The 19,906-nt window shown below is 28.6% G+C and overlaps 1 protein-coding gene across 4 annotated transcripts; it reads left to right on the top strand.

Annotated features, from left to right (window-relative positions):
* The first annotated feature begins 2,030 nt into the window (after positions 1–2,030).
* Positions 2,031–18,747, top strand: LOC107439257 (co-chaperone protein HGH1 homolog). 4 transcript variants are annotated; one of them, XM_071181945.2, is made up of 6 exons: positions 2,031–2,287; positions 3,863–3,965; positions 7,643–8,072; positions 14,607–14,728; positions 17,513–17,700; positions 18,485–18,747. In XM_071181945.2, exons 2-6 carry the CDS (start codon positions 3,875–3,877, stop codon positions 18,728–18,730), a joined length of 1,077 nt encoding a protein of 358 aa, XP_071038046.2. In that variant the 5' UTR covers positions 2,031–2,287; positions 3,863–3,874; the 3' UTR covers positions 18,731–18,747. The 4 variants fall into 4 exon arrangements, with proteins under 4 accessions (XP_071038046.2, XP_071038047.2, XP_071038048.2 ...); XM_071181946.2 differs by having other exon boundaries at positions 2,257–2,584; XM_071181947.2 differs by having other exon boundaries at positions 2,262–2,642.
* The last annotated feature ends 1,159 nt before the right edge of the window (positions 18,748–19,906 follow it).

The following is a 19,906-nucleotide window of genomic DNA, read 5'->3' as shown; positions in this document are numbered from 1 at the left end:
ACGTTAGCTGCCTCTTAGAGAAAATCACTCAAGGTAAAAGAATACTCATCAGGCTCTATAACTCTCAAAATAAACACGCATGGAGTTGGCCTACTATAATACATATAAAGCCTTGATGTATTATTTATCTTAATAGTAAGCAAAATGAAAACAGCTGGATTAAGATATATCCTTGTAATAATTTTTTTGTCTATTGAACTAATTTCTTCATCATGAATATGAAACAGAAGCATTAGAATAAATAATTTAGTTCTCACAGTTTATCTGTAAAGTAAAATTCTCAACTTCTTTTTTTTTTTAAGTATCAGTATCTTCAGATGCTTTAAAAATATAAACTCAGTTTCTTTTTATCATTTCATATAAAGTGAAAAAAAAATCATATAATATAGATTTTTTATAAACTAGGAAGTCTTATTTACGTCATTCACCATCCGCCACCGCCATGAGTATTTTGCAGTCATTTTTGTTTCTTGAGCATTAACAGGATATTCATCAATTAAAAGAAAGAAACTTTTATTGACCCTAAGAACCTTTTATATTGTTTTTCACCAAAGATATTATTTAGCGATAGTGCAAAAAGCTAATTCCTAGGTTTCTGTGCAGATTAAATACTTATTTTGTAATAATTATTTTTGTTGACTGGACGCAGTTTAGTATAAAAAAGGTAAATATAGCTTATTTTCTGTTAAACAATTGTAAAGCAGTTATTAATATGCAGTAACACGTAAAATTTTGGCTACTAAGGCCGAATATGTTCTAAAAAGTAAGAAAATATATTCTGAGATATTATTCTTAAAAGTAAAGTCACGAAACACAGAAATAACTACTAATAAATAGGTATACAAAAGTCTAAATTATAGTAATGATAATTTTATTTTTAAAATTAAGATAAAAATAACGGCATTAAATAAAGAAGAATTAGTTTACAATAAACTTACATTTTTATTTTTCGGAAAAAAAGTTTTGTTCTATTTCGAAAAATACTCGACATAACATGGTTTTAAGAAGTAGAAGAAACTGTTTGACATAGAAATTAACATTAAGTTCTATCTACCAATAAGTATTTGGACACCTATGCAAATGACTATATCTGCGGTCCTGAGAAACGTCACGCCCTCCTGGTATGGATTGAGACCCTTATTGGTCCCCATTCATGGTAAGCTACACCGATGCCTACTGCACTATTTTGGATGACAATGTGCTTCCTATGTTGTGGCAGTTTTACGGGGGGGGGGAACCGTTACTTCCAGGATGCAATGCCAGCTGTCATGTTGCGAGGGTCACCAAGGCTTGGTATGGTGCCAATTGGGGTTAATCGAATGGACTGGCCTGCTCAGAGCCCAGACCTGAACCCTATCGAGAGGCAAGAAATCACTGAGGCAAGAAATTAGATACTTTTTGAACTATTTATTACTCACATGTACGGCAGAATTCGAAGAAAAAGTGATATATTTGTATGCAAACCCAAGAAAAATCATTTTAATATTTGAATAAATTTGTTATTCAGGAGCAAAGCATAAAGCTAATATTTAAAAATAACTATTTAAATCTGAGAAGTATATAATAAATTGGCACCTACAGTGACAAGCCACTATAGTTGCCAAAGTAGAATATATGCAATTAAATTATATATAGGCGTATAGGCCTGCATGAAGCCCAGTACCCTACAGGGAAGATAAACTTTAGAACCAGCTGCACAACAATCCAATTTAAATTGTTGAAATTCATCTAAATCTCTGACAGATTGAGAAATAATTTCTGATTGAAATGCGCGATTCGGATGTTAGAATGACGTATAAAAATATCGAGAATTTAAAAATAATATGGAAATCTGAAACAAAAGCTGCAAAAATAGCGAGACCACGCAAACCACGTGGATTTATTCGTTGTTGATTCAAAGTGCGTTAATTATTGTCTTTTTGTTATTATTTATTTGAATAGGGATATTTTGATGGTTTTTAACCTTAAGGACCTATTATCTGGACAAACCTATTTTTCGGACTTATCAAAGTCCCGTCGATTCCGGATATGGGACTTACCGTTTGTAGTAGGCATGTTCACTTATGCATTAGTAGTTAGTTTTAAACTGTACTTTGATTTTATTACTTTAAAAAAGAAAGTTCCTTTTAACTATTAGTAGTTATTATTTTTAGTTACTTTGTAATATTTTAATGAAATTTATAGGGCTTCCAGTTTTAAACCAATTGGACTGCAAAGGAATTGAAGTGAAACACAGCAATAGCAAAAGTTACGTAATTTTGTTTGCAAACATCTACAGGCGTGCTCGGTAAGTTAAAAAATGGGTAACGAAAACGTATGCCTAAAGCCTAAATGAAATATAATTAGAGATACACTAAATTTATTGTACCCTAATGCCAAAAAAGAAAAAAATGCTATATAAATTTGCCTTAAAATCTATATAATAATTGCAATCTGTTTCATTTTATTTCAAATTGTAAAAAAACAGTTGAACAAACCTTAGTCGTCTTTAAAAAATTTAATTGTTATAGATTAACTAATTTCCAGAGAAAGTTTAATTTTACAGATAGATTTGGATATAGAAAAAAGATAGTTTAGTTAAAAGGTATATTTTATAGATATAAAAAATTTTTTTTACAACATTTCTTTTGAGCATAATCAAGGTGAAGAAAATGTTCTTAAAAATCTTTTTACTCTATATGTTTTACCTCTACATTTTGGAATTTTATTGTTATTTCTAATTTTGAAAAAAAAAAAATTGTTTTCCAAGGAAAAGGCTGCTTTTGGGCCTCAGACTGTTTCACCATACTATTATTAGTTTCTTAGTTTTCTTTGTGGCCAAAAATATTGTTACTTTTAATGAGCTGTTTAAATTATTTATGTAACAAGAGTGAAAACTATCTTTGCATAGATCCTTTTTTATTCATATAGTTAGTATGAGCTTTTAAATTTTTCAAATGTTATTTTTGGGCTAGGATGTTAATAATAGATAAAAGGAGTTTTTTTTTCAATTATAAAGCATTAATCATGTTTTTTTTTTGTTGGACATTTTGAATGATATTGTTCATTGTAAAAGCATTTTGTTTGAAAATAAATTTTTTTCATTATAAATTAATGTGAATTTTAAACTAACTCTCCTTATTTTAACTGTACTCCAATGATAAATGTGAATGTGTCAAATAGAGATTGTAAAAAAATAAAAATTTACTCTTTGATGAAAGGCGTTCTTTCAATTTTAAGAATATCAAGATACATTTGATGATACGATGCAATTCTGAAGTTTCCGAATTATAATTTATTAATTAAAATTAATAAATTCTTATTAATCTACTTCAGGTATTTAAACTGATGTTTTAGTTTATTCGTAAATGTTATATTTATTTACATTTTTTTCTTGTTTTTATTAATTTCATGAGTACAAATTACGATTTGTATCTTTTTAAAGTTAATTTTAAAAAAAATTTTGAAAATTTTTAGGAGCATATTTTCTATGTAATATATATTTATACATAGTAACATATCATTTATGATAATTTTTAAAGGCTCTTTTTTTGTGTGCATTTTTTAAGAATTTGTGGGTTATCAACTTTCTAGCCCTGGTTATTTTTATAAGTGACTTTATCACATTATTGTGAAAAACCAGGTTTTCATCCTGGTAGTTTTATTCCAATGCTTCAGACTTGTCTAAGAAGCAGTGTCAGCAGGCACACAATGCTGCCACAATCATGTTATTAATTTTGAATCCATGACTCTTTTAACGGAGATGCTACTTTTTTATTAATATATAAGTAATAATGAGGCAATTATTACTGATTATCTCATTTTGTTCGATATTAATTGTATGTTTTAAAGTTAATAACAAAAAAATTATTATTTTTTCCAGATTTTTTACAGAATGGCATCTGAAATAGATGAGCTGGTGGAACTATTAGAAAATACATCTATAAACATTGATGTAAAATATAAAGGCTGGGAATGCATTTTAGGTATCTTTTTGCATTGTTTGTGTATTAGTTTAAAGTTATTTATATTGTTCATTTAACATATCGAGGCTTATTTTAATATAGGAAGAATGTGTAACTTTTTAATGCAATTTTTACCTGTGGTTTTGCAAGATTTAATTTGACATTTACGTAACTATATGAGGCCTGAAAATGATTTTGCAAGTGAAATTTCTGGTAGGACATAAATTTATACACTTAATGCAGGGGTCGCATTCCCCCTAAAATTCATAAAATTTCTAAAAGTATGTGCAAACCCTAAAATTCCTAAAAATCTGATAAAATTTTGTTGGTGTTCCTAAAAAATTAGAGTTATAGGCTAAATATAAATAAAAAAGCAATAATCTAAAATATAAGAATGTAACTACGTTAATTAAAACTGTTTTAATTTTGCCACATGGGAATTCTGATCCTAAGAGAGGTTTTTCGATAAATAAAGCAATGCTTAATGTGAGTCACCATGAGTATACTATTATGTCGCTTAGACTAATTGAAGATACCATTCGAAATTATGGAGGAGTGTTGAAGATCACCACAACACTATTGAGGGCAGTAAAAGAATCTCACAAATCATATCAAGAATATTTTAGAAAAATGATCATGATTAATTTGTTTTTCTCTAACTTCTAATATAAATTGCTGATTTGAAATCTAATAATATCACACAATAGTTTTTCTTAATAAAGTAAGGTATTAATAAAGTTTTGATTAAGAAAGTAAAAATTAAATAAAAATCCAAGTTGGTGTTAATTTATTTTTTCTCTTGATTTATTCTCACTTTTGCCTGTTCCTGAATTATGCACTTAATTTCTGATAGGTAATATGTAAAGTTGAAATTTCATTTTTACGCTTTAGAGATTTCATTCTTGGCTTAATAAATTTCAGAGCTTTATTTTATGGCTTGCAATTATCTATGATATGTGTGGATGAATTGTAATAATCTTCTGTTATGCAATAAACTACCGTGTGATCTGTTTTTATCCTAGCAAAATCATATATTACCCCTAAAATTTTTTGAAAAAAGTTCCTAAAATTTCCCTAAAATTTTAAAAAACTTTGCTGCTACCCCTGTTAATGCTTTAAGAATTCAGAACAGTTCAACAAGAAAATATTCAAACAGCGACATCAAAAAAGCACCCTTTTGAAAAACAATTTCCAAGATGTTAGATAAGACATAGAAATGGCACTAAATAAGAAAAAATGAAAGAAAATTAATTATATTTGACTTAACAAGAAATAAAATTATTGAATTTAAGAATTTATTCAAAACATTTTCTTATTCTCTTTTATATCCTTTGTCATGTTTTTGTAATGTAATAAAATCATTCTGTACTCGAAAATTATTATGAGCCTGCAGATACTTTTGGATTGTGTGCACAGATACTGTATTTTTTTTTTAATCATGTTATAATTATGAAAGTCATAGGCAAATAATGTATGTGGGCTAAATAATTGTCGATGTTCTATTTCTTTTTGGATCGGCTTCTATCATAAATTAAATTCTTAAAAACCGAAACAAGGTCTATGAACAAAGTGTACCTTCTTGGTTCTTTTGTGACTGATTTAATTGGCTTCAAACTGCTATCTTTGTGAATAGCTTTAGAATTTTTCCTTCATCATCAATATAAATGCAACTATTTTTGAATTTTCAATATTTATTGTAGACGAAGTTTCAAAATTTTGGCAAAATGCTAGAATTCTATTACAAAATATTCACTTTTTTGAAACAAAACTTGAAAGAATGTTATAAAAATGGAGACTTTTAAAGAAAAATAAAAAGGGACAATCACAGTTGCTTAAAAGATCAGAGAAAATGCTTTTAAATTAGACAGGTCTCTTTGATATTGCATGTTGCAATGAATTCAAAAAAATAAAATACCTAAGCATTGATTAAGTTCTTGATATTGCATTGATTGAGTTCATGTTCAACATCTCACTCAGTCTGAAAGAGGATGTTTTAATATCTTGACACCACATTTATACTTTAAGACCTGAATAACTGCTCCACTAGCATCTGATGCACCATATTACGACATTCAGCTACTCAAAATATTTTTAGATAATTCAGCTTTTAATGTCATCATTTCCAAAGCTCCATTTCAAAAACCATCAAAGTATCTTTGGTACATGTCTGAAGATTTGATAGCATTCACTGTATTTGACAGTAACGTTCCTGTTTTTACATAACCACCTATGGTGAAGACTAAAAATGAAAAAAGTCAAAATAAACTACCAAAACTTGCTACTATTATACTTAACCTTTCAGAGAAAAAAGCTTGAAGATTTTGTGATTGAAAGATCAATTGTATTGTTGAAACAAATTCAATTTCCATGTGAATTCCTCTTTCATACTGCTTCAATTGTATAGGAAGACAGGGAAGATTTGCACCCAGCTTCCAAAACTGCAATAACTATAGCAGTAATGACAACGCTGAACGGGAATTAATCTTATTCACAAGTTCAGTTAATTATTTACAGAAGATGAGTTACAATTTAAATTCCTAATGCAAGTGGTGAAAAAGCACAAACGAGCCTATCCAGATAGTCACAAACATACAAAGTACCTCCCAGGTTCATCAAATGGAAAAATATAATTTGATTTACAATAAATAATTTACCTACTCTTTATTAAGCTTAAACCATTTATAACTTATGATTTTTTATTATAATAGCATTAAGTTAGATTATATTGAAATTGCTTTGTAATTTATTTGCTTATTACCATTAATCACTTGTATTACATACACTGAAATTCAAACTGCTTGAGCTACCTCTAATTTTAAATATTTTTTACATAAACTTGACAAACCTCATTTTCTCTTTAAAAAATACCATTTTTAGATGGTAAGACCAACAAAAATTTTGAAAATAAAAAATCATGCCATTTTAGGATCTATACATGTATTCAAAGATTCCAACCCAAAGTAAATGATCAAGCATGATGTGTAGGATTTTGAAAATGGGCTTAAAGGTACTTATTTCTGATTTACATTTTTTAAAAGCCCTTAAAGGTGCTTTTTCAACTGGGGGTTTGTAAAAAGTGCTTAATTTTTTTCTTTTTCAAAATGTTTTTCTTTGCTGTATCGAGTGTTCTCATATGTTACGAAAAAATCATGATTTTCACTATTTTTCTTTCAATATTTATCTGAAAATAGTTTTTTTTTATCATGATTATGAAAAGTCATTGAAAATATTTTTACGTTTTGTTGATTTTATGTTTATAAATGAACTTGTAGTAGAAGAAAGAAAAATTTATTATTACTGTGCATATCCTAATTGTGATTTTTTTTTTAAGTGATTAATCATTTTTGGAGTGCTTAAAAATACATAAAAGATGCTTATATTTTGTTGAAAAACTTGGCCTGTTAAAATAATTTTAATTTGTTTAATTTTATGAACACTATAAACTTAACTACTTGATTATTATCTCTGAAGTATTTGTTTAAATTGTTTATACATAGTGACTATCATTGTAAATCAAATTTGTAAAATTAAATGAACAATTGTGGATCCTAAAATTGAGTAACATTTTAAATGTTGTAGAAAAATCTTATGTAAAAACAGAAGAAGTTGGAATGCACTCAAAGTTTTATAATTTAAAAATAAATGTTTATTATTCTATGCACTTTTGTTGTAAACTAATTACAGTTTTTCCTCTACAGGTCTAACAGCCACAGATGAAGGGCAAAATAATCTTACAAATAAAAAGTTTATTACGTTTTTATTATCAACTCTAAACAAGAATGAAAAAAATGACCCAACTACTAATTTAGCTTACAAATGTTTAATCAACCTATCTTCCAGCAAAGAAGGTGCTCTTAAACTGATGTCATATAAAGATGACCTCATTATTGACTTGTTATCTAAAATGATTGATCCGACTCATAGTCATATTGAGCCAATGTGCTACATTGTAAATAATTTATCCAGTCATGTTTCTTTTTTGTCTGATGACGAACCTCACAGTTTTCCTATTGATAAATTGAAAGATGTGTTAAAATACTTTCTCTCAAGTGAAGGGAATATTAGGGAGAAATACAGATTTTTAGCATTAGTGTTTGCCAATGTGACCAATTATGTGGTCGGTCGAAAGTGAGTAAATTGTGTTATTGTCATTGGTTTTTGCAGTTAAGAATTTTATTTTATTTATTTCTTTTTGTTTAAATAAAATAATTCTATCTAATTTTGTTCTAAATAATAGTTACAACTATGAATAGATTGAAATTATTGTAAAAGTCATATTTTCAGTTTATTTTGAATGTTAATAGCCCTAATTTGAACAATGATAGTTTAGTTTTTGAAATTCTGTAAAAAATGGTACTTTTGTTATTTTTTCTTGCACCAAAATTATTGTCTAATACTAAATATTTTTTATTACAAAATTCTGTATGTTTAATATATTTTTATTATGTAAAAAATTGAAATATAATACAGTATACACTCGATATCTTAAAGTTGAAGAGACTCTAAAAAAATTCGAGATAACAAGTTCAGAACTAAATATGTTGTAAAAAGTGAAAAAATATATTCTAAAGCATTACTCTAAAAAGAAGAATCATGAAACATAAGAATAACTATTATAAATATGTATGAAGTGATGATAGTTGGCAAGTCTAAATACAACAATGATAATTTTATTTTTAAATGTCAAACAGGAGCAGCAATGCATTAAATAAAAAATAATTGTTTTACAATGAACTTGCATTGTGATTTTTCCAAAAAAAGTCTTTCTCTGTTTCAAAAAAAAAAGAAAGAAATTCTGCATAGTAAGATTTTGAGAAGAAACCCTTTGACAAAGGAATTCAAATTAAGCATTTGGTAGATATCTAAATGTCAAGGGGGAAAATATTTTTTTTTGATGTAACGAGGTTTTCAAGTTATCGAAGTTCCAGTCTCAAGAGTATACTGTAATTGTTATTTTCTATATTTAATTCTATATTTAAATTTTAAAACTAAAGTAGTATGTTAAGAAATGATGCATTTATTTAACAATTTGTTTTCAAATTTTAACATCTATTAAATAAGTTAGGTAATGTATAAAATATTGGAAAATCTTAAATTTTTCTCCATTCACTAAAAATAAAGTATCACATCACAATATTATCACAGTTTTTGAAAGATTTATATATAATTATTATTTTCCTTATTAATTATTAGAAATTTATAATTAAATATTGAATAATGAAAGTCTACAAATCTCATTAAATTTTTGTTTTTATTTTTATTATCAATTATTAGAGATGCTTATGTACATATTTGATTTAAAATAATGAAAATGTACAAATCTCATTGTATTAGGCACTATTATTTTTCTGCTTATTATTAAAGTATAAATAATGAAAGTGCATTAATCTCTATGGATTTTTATAATTATTTTCATTACCAATTATTAGAGATGTATGTTTATAGATCTCATGTAAAAGCAAAGTCTGTCAATAATGAAAGTCCGTAAATCTCATTGAATTTTTATTATTTTCCTTGCTGATAATTAGAGATGAATACCCGATAATTAACAATGAAATGGCTATGGACTGTATCAACCTGGTAGCAGAACTAGTGCAGCATGGTAGGCATTTACAATGCTCAGTAACAGCAATCTGAGCCGAAAAAACCATAATTGTTTTAAGTTTATCCTATAATTTTCCATTTCTTACCTAATTTATATTTCTTTTTATCTAGCAGATTTTTTTTAAAAAAGTTTTTGTTCATTTTTCCATTTAAGATCTTTTAGCACCATTTTTTTTCTCACGATAGTGAATTCTGCGTCAGGGAATACTTCTCATAACTTTTTTTCATGTTCCTTCGATGTTGTTTGTTGTATGGATGCCCAATTGAGTGTAAACGGAATCACTGAGTTTAAAATGATTTGATTTATTACAAAAATTATTTTACCCATTTCATTACTTTTGTATTGTATGAAAATTTAAAAACATATGTAATGACAATTTAAGTTGAAACAAAACATTGCTCTAAATATTATGCATTTTATATCTATTTTATATATTCTGTTAGTATCTATTCTGAAACCATCAACCCCCTCTTATAATTTTGAGTGGATGTTTTGGAGAAACTCCTCGATTAGATATCCATGTAAAGAAGAGTTTTATTATGTAATCATAAAAGAGGTCCAAAAAGCCAATTTAATTAAATGAAAAATAGTGCGTGGAGTCCCTCCGCGTGGAAGAAGTTAAACTTCGCAACCTGCGACATTAATTGTAGAAGAATCAGCAGTCGTAGAAGGATCACTAGTTCTGTTCAACGACTCTTTTTCCTGCTCTGCTCACTTCCGGGCTCTGTAATCATGGTAATATTGTGCATTTTTCCCTCGTGGACCTCTTGAACCAGTGGAAGTGAAGTGCTTGTGGTTGCCTCATCGTCTCGCCCTGGAAAGTGTATTTGTATTAATAATGTATGTGAATGCGTCATAATGTAATTTCAGAAGAGAAAACCTAACAATCAATTGATATTTACAAGAACCGTACCTTGACATAACCTTAAATCCGTCGCATTGTCCGTGGGATTGTTTTCGCTCATTTTTTACAATTGTTACCCACTAAGTTTGAAAATAAAAAATATTACCATATTAAATTATATGTGTATCAAAACAAACTAAAAAAATATTTATCGAAAAACAATACTTTTATGACTTTTATTATTTTTATGCTAGTGAGAACCAAAACAATATGGAAATGAATGAGGGAAAACTGGATTCTACCACGTAATTTCCCGGCCAATAAAAATGTGGCGTTAAACGTTTAACGCAAGCTTGTTGGAAGTCGCATAACAGGGTCCCCACTCTTTTAACAAAGCAAAAATTAAGCACTTTTTTTGAAAAAATTAAGGATTTTTTTTAAAAAAAATTAAGGAATTAAAAATAGTATGATTGTTTATCATCGAATAAATATATACCACCAGTGACAGTGCTAATTATTTAACTTTCTTAAAAAAAATCAATAATAAAAAAATAATAATAACAATTATATTATAAATTAAGTACTGATAATATTATTTCAATAATTGTTTCAGGGCTCGTCAAAGTAGGAACCAGAAAATTTTTTAAAAAAAATTCAGATTGTTAAGGATTAACGACATCTATGAAAATTATCTGTATTCCCTTTTTAATCATTTTATTGAAATTGAATTGTAAAATTAGGTGCAGAAATATATTAAAAAAAGAGTGAATAAAGAAATTTTGGAAAAATATTGAAAAAATTATTACAAGTTTTTATACACTGAGTGACCAAATTATTATGACCACCCCTTCAGTGTCTGCTTCCATACCCTATACGGCGCAATGTGCGTCGAACAGTACGTTCAGAGACGTTCACTGTTGCTCCTTGATTAAGATCACTTGCAATTTGTCGCACTGTTGCTCTCCTGTTGCGCTGCACAACCCTGGCCAGCCTTCTCTCTGATCGAGCATTCAGTACCCTGTGACGACCACAGGTCTGACGTTGAGATCCGGTTTTTTGCCTGATTGTCCATTTTTTGTACACATTAACAACTGCTGCTCTAGAACACTTCACAAGTGCAGCCGTTTTGCTGATGCTCGTTCCGACACATCTCGCACCCACAATCATTCCACGTTGAAAGTCAGTTAAATCACTTTTCTTTCCCATATCTGAGCAAGCAACACAGTATAACTGATGACTCACTTGTTCAGCATTCCCGTGTTATGGTTATCTTGCCCTCTAGCGGCAACGCTGTGACGCAATAACTCATTTGCATAAAACTCTGAGGTGGTCATAATAATTTGGCCACTCAGTGTATTTCGTTACTAAACATGCATCACATATTCAGCTGTGGGCCAATCTTGGTAAATATTCAGTTACGCCAAAAAAAATTCTTTTTCTCTATTAACAAAATGTTTCATTTATAATGGTATATATTTAAAAAATATTAATACTAAGAAGTTGAATTACAGTTATGCATGAGAGTAGTTTTCTTAACTATGTCACGTCAAATTAAGTCCTATTTTAAGTAAAAACGGGTCATACTAATATCTAAGCACCTTGAATCATTCCACTTTTTTCATGTATAGATATTTTTAAATTCATTGCAATAAATATTTTTATAAAATTTTTATAGAATAAAAATACAATTATGTTTAAGATTTATAATTTTCAAACTAGATTGTTCAAACTATAATGTTCTAAATATGCTTAATAGTTCACGGTTAAACATATTAATAATAGGATCCAAAATGATTTTTCAAAGGTATCAACGCATTCCTATGGCTAGAAAATTGGTAATGTTACTTAATTAACAAATATTTATAAATTATTTATTTTCTCATAATTTATAGACATTTACTTGTAATATTTCTTCATCATCCTGTATAATTCTTAATATTATTCTCTAATATTATTATGATTTGATATTTTATTTTTATGGTGAATTAATAGTTTTGAAAAACTCGATTGAAAAATTTTATGAAAAACATATTCAAAGTAATGTGTAACTTAACCACTTTGAAATTATTCCTCAACAGCAAATGTGTTATATTTACTTTTAAGATGAGCTTTACAATTATTTCCAGCCAAAACTGATATTAGGAATTAACTTTAATATTAATAAACAATCTGACAAAAAACATTTACTAAAGTTAAAGCAACCAAAAGTTGAATAGAAACTTTAAAAAAATATATTAAAAAGAAAAAAAGAAACAGTATATTAAGTTGCAATGTTAACTGAGAAAAATGATTATTAAAATCTAAGTTTGAATTTTATTCTAATCGACATTAATAACAAAAAGTTTGTGATCTTTTAATTGAGTAGATTTAAATTTTTATGTAACAATCCGCTTATCCTTAAGAAACAAAAACAATTTAACTGTGTAACAATCCAAAACTTTAAAAAAAAATTTACATTGCGGCAAAACAAGTTATAAATAGTTACCTAATATTTAACTTTCTTGTTAGGAGAAAATCATGCATTATTTAGAACTCAGAAATGAAAATTAAAAATATTTCTGAAAAAACTTGAGGTTTTTCTTCAAAAACTCAATAAATCTCAGGTTTTTGATACAAAACCTAGGTGGGATAGGATTTTTCAAACCCTGTTTATTACATATCTGTCTAATTTTTAGTACAATCAAGAATTTTGAAAAATGCTGCTGCTTTACAGTTACAGTTACTTATTACACACTAAAATATTATACAAATTTATTTAATTCTTTCAAGATTTATGGAAATAATTTTCATTATGGATTCTAGATCAAAAATTTTTTCTCATAGTTCTTTTCTTAGGGTTTTACTTTATATTCCTATTAGCAGATGCATTACCAGTAGAACTGAATTTCTTGAATTCTGTAAATTTTGAAGGTCAGTGTGGGTCACCTACTTAAGTACCTTAGAACTACCCCCCGAAAAAACACTATCTCTTCCATCTGCAGTATTTCCCTTGTCCACACTCTATTCTTTTCTTTTAGAATGTCACTCTTTTCATAGAGTATCATTCGAGGCAAAAGGCAGAATATATTAATGAAAGAACCAATATATTAATAAAAAGACATGTTTTCTTCTCCTTGCCAGTAGCCATCTCACACACATCACTTCTTATCTCTCTAAAATGCTTTACTCTCCGTGCATGATCTAATTCTAGGTGATAAAAGAACGACTTTTTGTTTTAAAACATTGAACTGAAAAATTGTCCCTATCAACTATAGTGATGCTGAAAAATTAAGCACTTCTAAGAACCTTGTACCAAAACTAAGTACTTTTAAGGGCCCTTATTTTCCAAAATAAAAGTTAAGCAGTTTTTAAGGACCGTGGGAACCCTGCATAAGAAGTATAACTTCAGAAAAGTAATACAGTACAGAACCCGTTATCCGGAAATCAGAAAACCGGAAGACCAAAAAACCGGAACGAAATTCGATAAATTTTCCCGCCATTTAAAAAAAATTTTTTTTTTTCCTCATAAGATTTTAGGATTTGTGTTTCTTTTTTGAAAGATGTTCACCTTACCATCATTTTGGAAATAATCATTAGTGTATTACTTCATCGTTTTTTCTTCTTTTTAAGATTATTTCCAAAAAAATTTTTTTTTTTAGTTGGGTTTAACAATAAAAAAACGGCTTTTTGTAGCGATTCAAAAAACCGGAAAAATCAGTTATCCGGAATAGTGATGGTCCCAATCGTTCCGGATAATCGGTTCCCTACTGTATAATAGAATACAATGTATTCTTGAAAAATTTAAATTATATTTTAATCAATATATTTTTTTTGTATTCGTATATAGAAATCATTCTATGGTAAAAAATGTGTCGAAATTTGGTATCTAAAAGTATCAGACTTTATTAAATTGTTGTTTAAAATCATTACATTTTTAATAAGAAAAAATTGTAGAGCATTATAAAATTTAAAAAAAAAAAGAAATTTTAATGCAAACAGGTGTATTGGAAAACAATTTACACTACTATTTATTTTTCAGCTTTAGCCTCTGAAATTTTTTTCTTAATGATTTTTAGGAATTTTACAATTTCAGAATTTATTTTTTATTTCTGAAATAAGTGTGATATTTGTTCTGGTAATTTTATGATTATAAGACTCCTAAAATTTGATATTTTTTATCACCATCCTGTATTAAAATTACAAGCAATTTCAGTAGAATCATATTTTATTTTAGACTTTTTATGGAAAATAACAGTTATCTTGCTGATCTGTTTATTGTTCCATCAAATGCTTCTGAATCAGTTATACGTCGCTTGGGAGTGTCACTAACTATTAGAAATTGCTGCTTTGAAACAGGTAAGAAAACTTACTATCCTTTTACTTACTATCCTTTTTTTAAAAAAACAATGATGCTATTGAGTAAAAATATTTCGTAACTAACAATTCATAATTCTCAAATTAATGATTAAAATTTTTTATTTTATCGCATTCATTCTACAGTTTTCCACACACTTTTACAATTTCAAGTTTCAGTTTATGCGTTAAAAAGCAAACTGTTTTCTAAGACAAAAAACCCAAAAAAGGAATTAAAATTGCTAAAAATTAAAAATAAATTAGGTTTTTAAAGGGAAAAAAAATGTATTAACTCATAAACAAAAATTGTTCTTCCAAGACGACAAGTTCAATTCCTCATATTTCCTGCACATTTTTCTAAACACCTTCATTTTTCATGCTTCTAAATCTCATAGTTTTTGCACAACAAAATAAAATTTAATGTAAATTTCAATAACCAAAACAAGGGTATCTATTGAGATTTTTTAATATTGATAAACTATATACTACTTGAAATAGGCTTTTATGTCACAAGTTTATGTAATTTTATAGAAAAAATTAATTTCTGGTTACAAGAAGTTTTTTTTTTCTTTTTTTTTTTTGTACTTATTTATTAAAAGAATTATATATCAAGAATGACCAAAGGGAAAGAAAACAAAAATTTCATTATATGAAATAGTAAGTGCTTTTTAAAAAAAGCATTAAAAGATTTCATTGCTTCTCTCATTTTTGTATTTACTTTCTTCTCTATGTGATTGCTATTCATTCATAATTGTTATTATTATTTTATAGTCTATATTTTTTGAAAAAGCAAAAGTCACTTTCTTAATGAAATGTATAATTGTTATAATTTTACCTAAGCACATTTCGTTAATGTGTTAATTGTAATGAAATGAATATTTACCAGGATTTGAAAAATAATTTACTCTGCCTGAAGAAAAAATTTAAGAAAAACAGAATGTTTGACACCATACGAGTAAATGAATTAGAAATAATTGTACGTTCTTACAATATAAACTTATTGACATAAAAATTAACATGCCTAGAATATAACGTAACTTGTGTAGTATAGGTAATAAACATAATGATTTATAGATGTAAGTACAACTTTGCTGTAAGTAATTAAGAAATCAAAGCAAAATTATTATTTGTTGCTGAAAAAATTACAATTGAATAAAGGTTTTAGTACCCTCTTGGGGCAACTCTTGCCAAATGTTGAAAGTGACACAATCAAGCATTGGGACATACAAGTCTTTCATAATGTCTTCTGACATCTTGTTCTACAGTTGCTGTAAAAACACTACAAAATAGACTAACAACAGAAGCTGTCCAACTTGCAGTCCCGATTGGCCCGTTGGTGGCAAATCTGGAGATTGAGCAGGCTAGGAAAGGGTGGTAATGTGGGAGAGGCATTCCTGCGACTCCCTTGCATTGTCATGTTCAAAAATGACACCTGGGCGCCTTGTTAACAGTGGTAGTACATGTATCTGAAGGATGTCATGAATGTGGGCTGTCATGACACCATGAATCAATATTAACGTTGATTGTGCGTCGTATATAATGACACCCCATACCATCAGTATAGCTGTAGAAGAGAAGTACTGCTGTATGTAGCAGGCAGAATTGACACCCACTCACCGTTGACGGTGTGTGAAGTCATGTGACTTGATTGGACTGTAACCGAATGGAACCAAATAGTCTTCAGGGTTTAATCCAGTAATGATCGCGGAGGGGTCTCTCTCCCTCCCTGTATGTATATATATGTATATATTAAAATTAACTAGGTTCAAATTATCTGATTCTCACAAAATGGCAATCATGAATTTGAACCTGCAGTTTCATTTTCATTATTCAAACTGTTTTAAAACTAAAATAAAATTAATGTATACAATTGTTTACCTGTAAAATACCTCTGTTTGCTGTAACAGTTAAAACCAAAAATTTTCCCATCAATCAGCAATAGGGGTATATATTTCTCTGTGGGATGATGAGTAATGGTGGTTGAAGCTTTCATCGTGGAAACGTTAAATTTCACTTGAAATAGACATTTTTTTTTAGTAGAATTCAGACGCTAAAAATTATCCATTTTTTTTAAGTGAAGTTAATGATTATTAAATAAAAAATTGTAACTTTAAAAGGGGCTGTGTTCCTTTATTTATAAAATGTGAGGGGAGAGAGTCCCCTCTACCCCCCACTCCCCAGCTCAGCGGTCCCTGTAATCCAGATTTAATTTAAGCAATGATAATCATTATGTACGAGTCTAGGACCTTTTGGTGAATGCCTCAATCCTACCTGTATTTAACCACAGCAGCTGCTCTGCAGAGTAATACTGAAAAAGTAGTATTACTACAGAGTATTACATTTTTAACTGGTTATAATTTTTAAACTAATTATCAAACATAGTTTTTGTAGCAATACAAAATGAAATGCAAATTTGTGCACCCAAAACACTAATGGGGCTTATAATTTTTTTACATACAGGAGAAATATTTATTGGCGAAATGACATTTATTGAAGGGTAATATTAAATTCAAATACTATAAATTGATACTATTAAAAAATCCCCACTCGTCTTAATTTTTATTGATGAAAGTAGATTGAAAAACCATATTGCATCCATATTTGGAATACTTGGTTTTTCCAATGCTGGTCCACTCCCGATCACTTGAGATAATCGGCAGAGTCTTACTGTTTTCTTTTAGCCGTTGCATACTTTTCATTTTAAACCAAAGTCAATAAGTTTCAGATTTTTCATTCCAAAAAATATTTATGGCAGGAATTTCTTTTCATTATTTTTCCATTTCCTAGATTGTCATAGCAAACTGCTGGAGGAGTTAACCTTATTACCAAATATACTTCTGCCACTTATGGGACCAGAAGAGTATAAAGAAGAGGAAATGGAAAAACTTCCAATTGATTGTCAATACTTAGAAGAAAGCAAGGAAAGAGAAGAACATCCAAAGATTAGAAGGACGTTGGTTCAAGCACTATGTTTGGTAATTTTTAAAGAAAAAATTTTTTTTCCTAATAATTTATATGTTTAGTAATTTGATTAACCACAATTAAGGAGATAGATTTTCAGTATTTATTGATTCAGATGAAATATTCTTAATTTTTTTTTCTTATTTGTAAAGAATTTTTTACTTTAATGAACTGAAACTTCATTATTAAATTTGTGTGAAGACTTGCTAAGATATCATAGTTACATCACTAGAAACATTATCTGGTAAATAAAGTGGTAAAACATATGCAGTCATTTCGAGAATATGTGGCAGTAAAAAAGAAAAAATCAAAGTGAATATATGATGCTAACCAGAAAGTCCTAGCTCACTTCATTTAAAGACAATCACAATTAATTATCTTAAACTATTAATAAGCTTAACAATTAATAAATCTAATTGGTTCAATTTTTCCAGCACTTAAATATTTTACCGTACAACTGTCAGGTTTCATATGCTTGTTCAAAATTTTTATGCACACTGGTGATCAAAATCGTTGTAAATTGCATTGTAAAAGTATAAACTTCAATACCATTTAAAATATTTAAAAAAAAAATTTAAAAAAACACCTGTAACAAGAGAAATTGACATGTATGTAGACTGCTAGAATGATGAAGTTAATGTTTTTTTTTCACGAGAATGATGAGGTTAATGTTTAACAAATTGCATTTGATAGTTAATTTGCATTGTTGGCTGCATAAAATTTGTTTCAGACAGAACTATATTAATAATGAAAAATAATTTTTCCTCTTTTTACTTAAAACTTGTTTTTATTTTTCAGCTATGTTATACAGAGCATGGCTGGAACTATTTGAAAGAAAATGGTGTTTATTATGTCACTCGAGAGCTTCACAACTGGGAAAAGGATGAAAGTGTGATTGAAGCTATTGAGACACTCCTGTTATATCTTCTTGTTGAGAATTACACAGCCCCCGATGCTAAGGGAAAAGAATCACTACTAAACACTGAGCTTGTAAGACCATCCGAAACAGACGTTGTCAAAGATTTACCTGATTTTATCATATAAATTTTTTTTTTTCTGTATGCAAGTGTTCATTTTTATTATACTTCAGTGTAGAACCATCTAAAAATTTTGCACCTCCATAAGATTCTAGGTTTCTGCCTTCTAATATTAATATAAACATTACTTTTTTTACCCTTTTTAAAGTTTTATTCCTAATTACAAATAGCTTAACATTTTTTTTTAATATACTATTTCTTAATTTTTGTATGCACAATATTAGTGAACCTTAGGAGTAAAAAATTTTGCATTTATGGGCCTATAATCTTCTAAAATTGTTTAAAAACATCTTTACTTTCTAATTCTGATTTATATGAAGTATTTTTGTATTTTTATAATAAGCCTCTAAAAAGTCTACATTACTTCCCTCTTTTAAAATTCATCTATTTTAGATAAAGCTAGGTGAACGGCCTGAGAGTTTGCGTACAATGAGGATGGGAGTCTCATTGCGATTCTGAGTATTTGTACAAAAGCAGTGTATGTATGAATAATCAAGGTATTTTTTTACCGAAATCAAGGATACAACATATTGAGAGTACAAACTAGTTTGGTCCAAAAAAATGATGGCTCTGGCTGTTATGAATGCTTCATAGTGACAGCTGGTTTCGGTGATTTTGGAGAGGTTAGATATCAGTCAATAATATTCAGTTTATACCGTTCTTAGTTTCATGCAAAAGCCCTGTTTTTTTACTTTGTTGAATATGTCAAATTTTGTGGTAACTAAGCAGCATTTGTGGAAGGTTTTACGTTTCTGCTTTAATTGGAAGAAAAGTGCAACTGAAGCGCATCGAATGCTTGTAGAAGTTTATGATGACAATGTTCGAACTGATAAATCATGAAGGGAATGGTTTCGACGTTTCAAAAATGGTGAATGGTGTTGTATACTATGAGCTGATACAACCTGGTGATTCCGTTACGGGCGATCGGTATAGGCTACAATTGATTCGTTTGACCCGTGCATTACGAGAAAAACGGCCGGAATACGAGCAAAGACATGAAAAGTTATTCTTCTGCGTGATAACGGTCGGCCTGATGTCGCAAAAGTCGTACAAATTATTTGGAAGCGCTCAAGTGGGATATTTTACCGCGCCCGCCGTATTCGCCGGACATTGCTCCTTCTGATTGATCTTCTTCGGACGGATGCAACACGATTTGGCAGGGCACCGGTTCACTTCTTTCGCA

The sequence above is a fragment of the Parasteatoda tepidariorum genome, chromosome 4, assembly GCF_982258835.1.
Source record: "Parasteatoda tepidariorum strain Cologne lab strain chromosome 4, Ptep-v5.0, whole genome shotgun sequence".
Taxonomy (NCBI): domain Eukaryota; kingdom Metazoa; phylum Arthropoda; class Arachnida; order Araneae; family Theridiidae; genus Parasteatoda; species Parasteatoda tepidariorum.
This window is presented reverse-complemented; position numbering and strand designations above follow the sequence as displayed.

What these genes read in the sequence shown, in the direction of transcription:
- LOC107439257 (XM_071181945.2), top strand. Translation starts at nt 3,875, where the DNA reads ATGGCATCTGAAATAGATGAGCTGGTGGAACTATTAGAAAATACATCT. An exon ending in AGGCTGGGAATGCATTTTAG is followed by an intron (nt 3,966 to 7,642) that starts GTATCTTTTTGC and finishes TTTCCTCTACAG; the next exon opens with GTCTAACAGCCACAGATGAA. An exon ending in AAATTGCTGCTTTGAAACAG is followed by an intron (nt 14,729 to 17,512) that starts GTAAGAAAACTT and finishes TCCATTTCCTAG; the next exon opens with ATTGTCATAGCAAACTGCTG.